At 40.3% G+C, this 10,358-nt stretch overlaps 1 protein-coding gene across 1 annotated transcript; it reads right to left on the minus strand.

Moving 5' to 3' along the window:
- Positions 1-1,777: 1,777 nt before the first annotated feature.
- LOC117405489 (protein phosphatase methylesterase 1-like) lies at positions 1,778-9,825 on the minus strand. Its single transcript, XM_034008585.3, has 14 exons — positions 9,543-9,825; positions 8,430-8,523; positions 7,584-7,676; positions 7,245-7,302; positions 6,115-6,166; positions 5,417-5,571; positions 5,015-5,105; positions 4,550-4,615; positions 4,250-4,409; positions 3,658-3,784; positions 3,421-3,465; positions 3,040-3,104; positions 2,537-2,604; positions 1,778-2,138 (listed from the first exon to the last, which is right to left on the minus strand). Exons 1-14 carry the CDS (start codon positions 9,629-9,631, stop codon positions 2,120-2,122), a joined length of 1,182 nt encoding a protein of 393 aa, XP_033864476.2. The 5' UTR covers positions 9,632-9,825; the 3' UTR covers positions 1,778-2,119.
- Positions 9,826-10,358: the final 533 nt, after the last annotated feature.

A 10,358-nucleotide genomic window follows, 5' to 3' on the forward strand; every position in this document is an offset into this window, starting at 1 on the left:
ACAATTACATCTCACCCGAAAGACGGAGAACAAGGAGGTTAAGTGACTTGCTCAGGGTCACACAATGAGTCAGTGGCTGAGGTGGGATTTGAACCGAAGACCTCCTGGTTACAAGCCCTTTTCCTTAACCACTGGACCACACAGCCTGGGCACGTGTACTAAGAAATTGCACTCAGTATGGAACCAGTGGTATTGATGTGTTTCAACCAAATCTATGTCTGAATCCATCTGCGTCATAATTTCCTTTTCTACCACAGGATTATCATCGTAGCTTGATGCACAGTGACTGCTGCTGCCATCTTGTGGCTAGAATGTGTAATCCGTCAATCTGTGAACAGTTAAAACATTCAGATATTACGACAAAAAAAAAAAAAAAAATTAATTATCACGGTCTGCCAAATAAAAGACCGTATGAGACATCTTGCATTCTATTAGCTTTCCATTATATTCTAGTACGTCGTGTTCACCATATCTCGTCTAGTACCTTCTGATCAAAACAATGGCAATGCTCAGCTGTAAAGAGACCATTGTAATGCACTCCGCTGGAAAACATTCAGCTGCAATACAAACAACACGGGACAGAGTCAATAGAATCCGAACAATCTTCAATGCAAAACAGTATTAATAAATAAAGTTTGTAAATATTGACATGCAAAGATAAGTCAGTCCTTTATCTTTTCAGTATATATTAAAAATAATAATGCCTGGAACAGATTCCAGGTTTATATCTCAAGACTCGTGCAGGGAAATGAACAGTGCTGAATTTGCTCCCTTCAATCAATGCGTCTGCCACTTCAGTAAGGGAGACGGATGGCTTCATCTGCCCACATGGCAAGCGACACAGCGTGAGGTTCTTCACAGTATCTGCAACCTACTGGCATCCATACTTTCCAGTACTGTCTAGAGGCATTTGTCTTTTTTTAAACACGCTTCAAATTAAAAAGGACAGTTGCTTATTATATTTTCTATTGTTCACTCCATGTGTTTTTATATTAGGAAGGACAGTCCTTTCAAATAATCATCCAGTGAGGCACCGAGTGTAGTATTTTTTATATCTTAAGAAAAAGCAAACAAAAAGAAATCCGTTTTAAAATCAGGCTTTAAAATAACAGACCCCAAAGTACCCTGTGCAATATAACACAAAGAACAACACAGCACTGCTCATTTCAGCAAGCCAAAAATGAAGTAACGCAGAAGAGATTCTCCAAGCCAGTCTCACATGAGCACCATGGTAAGGCAGTCCACTGGTTATCAGGGTCTAAGTGAGTATGTTTTAATGAAGGCAGCTTTGTTTTGTGGGGATCCTGAGAATGAAAGCTATGAAGTATTAGAAACTGACTTGAGAGGGTTGGGGTTGGGGTGTCACGTTGCTACAGATTAAAGAGATCTGCACCAAGCCCAGCCAGTAAACACAGACAATGGGGCATAGATTTATCTGTAGTCTCCCCTGCGGCAACCGGCGTCACTCGAATCAAGTCAGTTTCCTATTTTTAGAAACTACAGAACAAGAGCGTTAACTGCAAGTCACCACTCTGCAGTATTAATTAAAGAAACGTTACAGAATTCTACAACAAATGTTGAGATGGGATGTGTTGTCTCCTGGTCTTCAATGCACATGTGCCACCATTCAGTGTATCATATTTATTGATAAGGGAAAGATCAAGTAAAGATCGGCTTTCAGGAGTTTTGCATTTTTATTCTAAAAAAAAAAAAAAAAGGAACGAGGAACACAATGGGTGCGTTATACTGCTGTCATTTAGTCGTCAAAAAAAAAAAAAAGCAACATACAAGGCATTACTTAAATAAAAAGAAATCCCTGCATTCTTAAAAAGGCATAACCTTAAATAAGGCAGCAGTAACAGAAGGCAATACTAATAATTATAATAATAATTACAATAATGAGAATACAAAACCCATACTGTAAGATCGAAGCACATTACTTGAGCCCACAGTAAATATCAGCAGTGTTTTTTGTTTGCCCATCAAAATCAGAGCATTAATGGTTTCCAGTGGAAGTTTAGTTGCTGTATTTTATTGTTGAATGAATAGGTAGATGGAGATACATCACAGTGGCCTCTGGTGCAAGTTATATACAGAGAAATGCAGTGCTGAAGGCCCATTAGCAAGCAGGAAACATGCTAGAAAAGAACAGACAGAAAATCACAGTTAGCATGTGACACGACACAAACAACTCCATGGCTTTCCATTCCTTTATTTGCTATTAATTAAATATAAAACACTAAAAAAAATACTCCAGATTTAAAAAGGCTGGACCCTGCATGCAGAGAAACACTACAGTTGAAATTAACACACAGGGAAACCAGATGGTCACATGTTGGAACTGCATCAAGGATGTTCAAACACTCTGCTCCTACCCAGATTGTATTATTATTATAGATAATAAGGAGTTCACAGAATTCAGTTTACTAAATACAGCCTTGAAGGTGTGCCTGTGATAGAGAATAGCCAAGGCCCAGAACAGGCAGGCTTGTGTCAAGAATGTCTAATGCATATGTAATGAAAACTGCTTTCATACCATTGGAATCCCCCCTTGGTTTCTGTGAACTTGTGACGGACCATAAACGTTGCAAGAGCTTCAGCTACCTATAAGGGGAATAGAAAAACAAGGAAAGTGATGACATACCAGTATGTGGCCACGATGACCATATATGGAGTAAAAGGCCACACGATGGCAGCTAAGAGAGATCTTGTACCTTAGAATCCTGATTGAGTGTTTAGAAGCGATGGATACATGAATCAGCCATGAACAATTATGTGTGTTGTACATTGTCAACATTGTGTGAAAGTGCCCTGTAATCCACAGTTATTTTTAACCCTCATCCTTTACTTGGAATATCTTTGTCACATGCTGCTCTGTAGCACATGGGCTCAGCAGAGTTGCTTATTTGTTTTTGCTGTTGGCAGCACCTGTCTGTGAGGAGAGACATCTGTTTATGAACCGCGATGGCAAACCCTCAAAATACAGGAAGAAAACAATGCTTTATTCCCTCCTGCTTCAGAAACGTCTTAATGCCTTACTTTTTCTGGGGCGTCTTCATGTACCGCATGGCCACACTGAGGCAGAACCTGCATTTGAAATTTTCCTGAACAGAAAACAGCCTCCGTGAGAACAAGTGTACTACTGTGTGTTTACAGCAGGAGAAACGTTTGGCAAAGCTTTACGTTCATTCAACAGGCAAAAATTACATGCTACTATTAATGTCAAAATGTCCTGTTTCTGTCTACTACCTATCAGTAATTCATTCAAAACAGAGCTATAATACAATAGAACAGAGCTACAGGCATAACAGACTACAAATCAGAAGCATCAGTGTACATTTGATGACAAAACAATTAAAAGCAGGGTTTGACAAAACAAGAGCTCAGTGACAAAGGGGGGCAGGAAGCAGACTATGTTACCTTGCATCTGTCCAATTGTGAGATCTTTATCCAGCCTGTCAACACCTGTAACATCAGCAGAATACAATATTAGCAGAATACAATATTAGCTACAGGACACTGGTTTAACACTGGTGCGACACACAAATGTCAATATTTTGCAGCACCATATTGATTAACTATTTGGTGAACTTGACCTTCAAGCCAAGGAAAGTGTACACTCGTCCCTGACCTCAGTAAATGGCAGCCTACACCCACCTGCCAGAAGCAGTAGTTTGGGTACAGAACAGCTGAGAAAGAGGCTGGACAGCCCTCGAAACCAGCCATCCCAATATTTCTCCGTTTTAGCCAGCTCAATCCTCCAGGTGTAAGGACACTCCTTCACCTAGAAGAAAAAGACAAATAGAAAGGAATGCAAGGCTGTCTATCCAGCACGACAAGCGCATGAATGAATGCATCAGACATTCCCTCTAAAAAGGAGGGATCGTGGACAATAAGATAAAGTAACAAGGTGCCTGCTTGGGTATCCCGGAGTCTCACTGCATCAGCACCAGACCAAGGATACTAGAAGTGCAGCAAAAAATCAACTATTGTGGCCGAAATCACAATGGCCACAATACTTGTGGTATTGTTGACAGCCTTACATTACAGTACTTACACAAACATTGCTTTTTTTTTTAAGCAAGGAACACACTAGGACCTGTGGTTCCTCCTCCTGACCAAAATACCAAGGTAGAATTCTGAATCTGACTGTGATATCTGAAGCGAGTCACGTACTATTATCAGGATTGTTTTAAAGAGATTTTACTCCCAGCGTGGCCCTTGGCTGAATGAAGGAAATGGCAATAACCTCCAGGTCGTCTTCTTTCTTCCTTTTGTTGTTGGACTCTCCTTCATTCCCATGTTCTCCTCCTTCTCCCTCTGCCTCTTCCTCCTCCTCCTCCTCTTCCTCGATGATCCCTTCGATGATCGTTTTAGAGATGCCAGGGCTGCTGACAGGATCCTCACATCTAGAAAGAGAGACGGGGAGGGCAATGTAAAACAGAGAAAGAGATGGGGAGAGACACAGAAGACAAGGCAGAGAGAAACAGCTCTGAAAGACAATGTATCATCAACTACTGCTAGCAGACAGCGAACTTTAAGAACTTACTTTTTCACTTGACCACCCATTGACACTCTTGCAGACTCAAGGTTTCGGATTTGTCCACTTTTTACACTGAAAAAAATGTTTTAAAAAAAACTTAAACTTTCCTTTGCCTTGTAGTCAAACTGGTTCACAAAATGGTACTCAAGTAAGTACAACATAAGAGCCAGATTTTCAAGAAGGTTTAAACCGAGTAGGCTCAGCTCTGCTTCCTTGATCAAACTGCTATGCACTGGGATCCTTATTTCCATCCCTGCTGTGGGTTTTTCTTATCTAAGGAAGCCAACATGTTTTCGCAGTGTTTCATTTTACATATCATACAGGTCCTCCAAGCTCAATGTACAAGATTTTGTTCCGGGACTAGGGAAAGAATTGGAATTTAAGAACACTCACTCACTACTGAAATTCTTAGGAAAACAAAGCCAAAGCAATTTGCTCTTAAAAAGGCACCTTTGCAATGTTTCCACTTACCTCCACTCAATGGCATTCTCAAGAGATTTAAAGGTTTTTGGTCGACTGCGCAAGAAATTCTGCATGCTGTTCAAAGCATCCATCGCTGTGCCTACACACAAAAGAAGAATCATTGTAATTACAGGCTGCTCACTCACATTAGCCACTAATCTACACAATGCAATTCTAAATTACTGATGAAAGCAATAGCGGAGAAATGGGTTTTCTACAGTTCTTATAGTTGTATTTTAAACCAAGACTGAAACAAAAGAAACTTCGACAGCAATTTGTTTTAAATGTCGATAAACCAGTCTAAGGAGTCTCTTTAGATACATTCCATTCTTTTAGAATGACCTCCTATTGTCCTATTGAGTGTTTACCGTTAAGGCCCAGCTGTATTGTTAAAGAAACTGTTCAATTTACCTTCCACCACATCGATGACGCAGATGCCCAGCAGCGACGGCACCAGATTGGCTGCTGCTGTGTGAACTGCAATAGCCCCGCCCATACTGTGACCGATCAACATGATTGGTGGAGGGTTTTCACCGTACAAGGCTTCAATCACCTTTCCGATGTCCCTTGGAGGAGGAGGGGGGTGGGACGGGGGGGGGGGAGTTTGAAGTTAGTGGCAGATAAAGAAACAGTTATAAGTGGTCCTTAAGGTTGACGCCTAACGATTAAATTAGAATGCCGACCAACACATTTTGACTGCCTTATTGTTAAATACTAGCATAACAAATGAGAGAAGAAATGCTGCCACATCAGGGTACAGGCACACCAGATGGTTCTGCTGGCACTGCTCTGGAGTTCTGCAGGGGTCTCAAGGTCTCAGTAACCTTGAAAGAGGTGTCGAGCTCCAACACAGGGCTGTTAACCAGCTTTTTTTTTTTTGCAGAATCTTGCTCAAGCAAGCCTTAGATTCCTGATCTCTTTACACATGCAGATATATTTGGCTTTAGTGTCATTTTTATCCTCCTCCAATAGCGGCGTTTCATTTTGTGTGTGTTTTAGAAACAACATTTTTCATTGATGAACAAAAAATAAACCACCATTAGATTCTGCAATCAAATCTCTCCATCTTTGTCACCCCCTCCCTCAGATACAATGTTGAAATATCTTACTTGGACATAGTTTCTGCAGAAAGATCTTCAGAATTGTTTACTGTTGTGTCACCTATACAAAAAATAATAATAAAAAAAGGCTTTATACTCAAAGTAAATAAGCAGTTTTGACTTTAGCATTTAAAAACAAAACAAAACAAAACCTTTTCTAGAACTTCAATACAAAAACATATATGGGTCAAAGCCTGTTACTGAAAGCATGTCAGTCAATAGGGGAAGCAGCTGATTGATTATTGACAAGAAAGAAGCCGATCACCCTCCAGATGTCCCAGCCATCATGTTTTAAAAGACATGTTTGCTAAAATGTGTTTCTTTTTTTTTTTTTCTTTTTTATAAATTTAGTCGCCGCCAATTTTTTTTTACCCCCGTTTGTCCCCAATTTAGTATGCCCAATTATTATCTGTATCCTCAGCTCACCGCTTGCAACCCCCCCGCCGACTCGGGAAACAGCGGCTGGAGCACGCGTCCTCCGAAATGTGCTCCTGCCAAGCCGTCATTTTTCACACTGCGGATCCACAGCGATGCCACCAGACCTATAGTGCCAGAACACAACACAGATCTGGCAGCTCCACTGCAGAACCACAGGCGCCCTATCGGCCACAGGGGTCACTGATGCGCGGTGAGCCGTGGATTCCCCTGCCGACCTAAGCCTTCCCTACCCGGGCAGCGCTCTGCCAATTGTGCGCCACCCCCTAGGAATTCCCGGTCACGGTCGGCTGTGACATAGCCTGGATTCGAACGTGCGATCTCCAGGCTATAGGGCACATCCTGCACTCCGTGCGGAGCGCCTTTACTGGATGCGCCACTCGGGAGCCCCCTTCTAAAACGTGTTTCTTTCAAAACTACACATTTGAGACCGATATGAACAGGTGTGCATGGTGGAGACAATTTATATTTTCTTAGCTACAATTACTTTAAAAAGAAAATACATAATTATTTTGACGGTAAAATGTAAAAAAACCTTTAACAGTACTTTGTTCAGTTGTTACTGCTACTATTATGCAACATCTAATTCATGTCCCAAAAGCAATGGGCTAGTCTAAAGCCATGCTCTATTAATAGAGAACACAGACTATGCTAACTTAACCCCATGAAACTATGAATAGTCCTTTACTGGATAGATCTCTTACCATGTGCTCTCAGGTCAACAGCCACTACCCGGCACTTGATCCAGTTAAATATAACAGCCTAAAAAAAGAATTAAGATGACTTTCAGATAGCTAGAGGTATACTCAATTAAAAAAAAACAAGTTATTTTGGAGATTGCGACCTCCAGCATCTCTCTAGTCCAAAGCTTGCAATACATTTTCTAATTAAGCAATCAATTAAGAAACTGGGTGTCCTACTCTGAGCTATATATCCTTACCTCTCAGGAATTCTGCACTCAATTGTTGCAAAATCTGCCCTCACTTCACTTTACATAGATGTAGGCTGGTGAGGGGGGAGAGGCATATGCAATTATCACTTACACTGAAAACTGCCCAGGAAAGAGCTGAATGGCCTCCTCCATGCAACAGAAGCAGAACCGGCCCTTCTGACCCACTGCTGTAGATTCTAAAAGAGTGTGAACCAGTAAAGGAGCAAACCAAGAGATAACCAAACAGTTCCTATTAAAGGAAGGATAACGAGGGGAAAATAAAAGGAAAAAAAAAAAAACTACACGGAGGTCACCATGGTCTCCACTATTAGAACACAAACGCCCAAGATTTGTTTCATCAGAATCGGACAAGTGATTTCCAACATGGAGCTTTCAGTTTTCAGTACTTTGAGGTGTCAGCAACACACATTACCAGCATTTGGAACTACTGAAGGAGAAAATTGGTTTGATCTGCCATTTTATGTTTCAGTTATCACATCCCAGTTATATCTGAAAACTTAGAAGTTTCAAGCACCCTGTGGCCTCGATACAGCTCTCAACTGTCTTACCGTCTTCTCTTACTGTTAAGGTACACATACATGAGGGGCAGTGTTGCAGAGGGACAGGTTAATGGTTGCACTCTGGTACATTGATGAGGATATGCAATTAGATGCAGTGATGCAGCACTGTGATGTAAATAACACAACCACTGCAAAGCTGTTTGTTCCTGGTTTTACTATGAGTTTAATAAGACAAACCTGAGCTTGTTACCTATACAATGTAGATAATCAAGCTTGAATGGGTGAAACTGCTATGCAACAGGAGTCCTATTGACATCACAGTGCTGCATTACTGCATCTACCGAGCAGCAGCAGAGGACAACTTAAAATGTGCCACCCCACCTCAGTGAAGGTGTTCAAATCCTGTGCACTGTGTAAGGAAGAAAGTAAAAGGATATATCTGTACTGGTTTCGTTTTCCACTTCAACATCTTCCATGTTCTCAAAGTACTGGCTCCAAGGAACAGGGGAGAAGTCTCTTTTTCTTCCAGGCCTGTAGCAGATATAGAAAATACATGTAATCCAATCATTTAAATCAAGCAACAACAAAAAATCTGTGTAGCACACATATAAAACCGAACATGAGCATGCTGGTCTGTGTCTTGCCAATCCAGAAGGTTGTTTTTTCAGCAAAGATGCAGATCTTGCAAGTTTAACCATTCTAGTAGCCAGTGCACTTACCCACCCCCTTAATACCTATTTATTCAACTGTACATGACTTTAAATGGGGTAATTTTATTTTTAAATAACAGTGTTCTATGGAGATTTATTTTTTTATGAGACGTTGATACCAATAGCTAGAGCAAAAGCTGAATTTGTTGGCGATTGCATCCAGGTGCTGCGAGTGATCCTGCAGAGCACACTTTTATTCGTACGAATAAACTGCAGTGACGACCCAACACAGCACCCGGACGTAATTCCTAAATAAATAACGCTCAGGTGTGTGTTTTAATCATTTAGTCATCACTACTGCACGTTTTACTACAAAATAATAAATATCGTTTCTAAACAAGAAATACAAATTATTTATTTTTTTTAATGTTAAATACTGTCCATAAGTGACTATTGGCCTCACCAGACATTTGCGTCAGAGTTGAAAAGGCTAGGGCACTAACCCACTGTGCCACCTGTGCCATCAACTAGGAACACTTAAGAATTTCTCTGGAAGAAGAATGTATGTTTTTGTTTTTTTTTTATTGTAAATTACAGTTTCGTTGTGAATGCAATTAACAATCTAGCTCACCTAAAGGCAATAACCAGCAGAAAAAAAGTTAACATCTCTGTAAAACACATTTCTGCAATATGTGTGGTTAAGTTAACGTTTGATTTGTACAACTGATGAGAGTATACAAAACGTTATTTATCTAAAATTGTTGTTTGCCGATCTATTCTGATAGCAAAATACTGTCAAATTGTGTTTCCAATTAAAACACAGATGTAAACGAGTTTTTGATAGTCTTGGTATACAATACAATGACTATATTATCATAAATAAAAAATATATAAACTCACCCCATTCTCATTTTAGAGCCAGACTGAATCCCTCTTGCAGGAAGTGGAGGTCTGGACGGCAACCGATTCAAATGCAAATTCTTCTCCATATTATCAGGTTGTTATTAGTGCTATTTCCCCACCACAGATCCACCCATACAGCCCGAATCGTCCGCAGTATAGACAGCAAACAGCTATCAAATGAAAAATGTTCCTGAACAAGCTAGTCTACCCCTAAAGCGACATCGTAATGAAGCGCAGCGTGCTGGGAGATGTATTTCTATCTGGCCTTACTCTCGTCACTGAAAGCAAGCGACTCCGGTATAAAACACTACAACTCCCGGCCTCCCTCGGAAATCTCTTGTTTTGGTCGTGACGACATAAAAAGGTGACGTAATGTATGGCAGTACAGTATATCATTGCAGCAAAGCGGTGCAACAAACAGTCATTTTAAAAACAGAAACATGTAAAAAGACACAATTGCGTTAAAACAAAACTCAGGAATACAACACGTTTACAGCATTTTCTTCATGTGTACAAATATGTTTTGTTAAATTAAAAAAGTAGACTTTAAAAATAGTATAACCTCCTGTTGCTGCAATGGGTGTCAAGAAGACTTGTATGCCAGGTTTCAGATGAAACTACATTTTTGCTAATATACACAAACTGGACAATAAATAGGGTCTTCTGGTGAGTTCAAAGGTTTGGGGATAAAAAAAAAACCAGTTAAGCGCGAATCACAGTATAACACACACATAATTTAGAAAACCTGATTAATAAAATCAGTTCAGAAAAAAAAACATTCTGACCCGATTTTATTGACGAGGTTTATGACAG

The sequence above is a fragment of the Acipenser ruthenus genome, chromosome 8 (genome assembly GCF_902713425.1).
Source record: "Acipenser ruthenus chromosome 8, fAciRut3.2 maternal haplotype, whole genome shotgun sequence".
NCBI lineage: Eukaryota > Metazoa > Chordata > Actinopteri > Acipenseriformes > Acipenseridae > Acipenser > Acipenser ruthenus.

Bases quoted from the DNA above. Each gene is read 5' to 3' on its own strand.
- LOC117405489 (XM_034008585.3), bottom strand. From the start codon at position 9,631: ATGGAGAAGAATTTGCATTTGAATCGGTTGCCGTCCAGACCTCCACTT. The intron at 5,106-5,416 runs GTAAATTGAACA...TTTTGTGTGTAG, and splicing joins CGTCATCGATGTGGTGGAAG to GCACAGCGATGGATGCTTTG. The intron at 3,785-4,249 runs GTTATTGCCATT...TTTTTCTTCTAG, and splicing joins AGAAAGAAGACGACCTGGAG to GTGAAGGAGTGTCCTTACAC.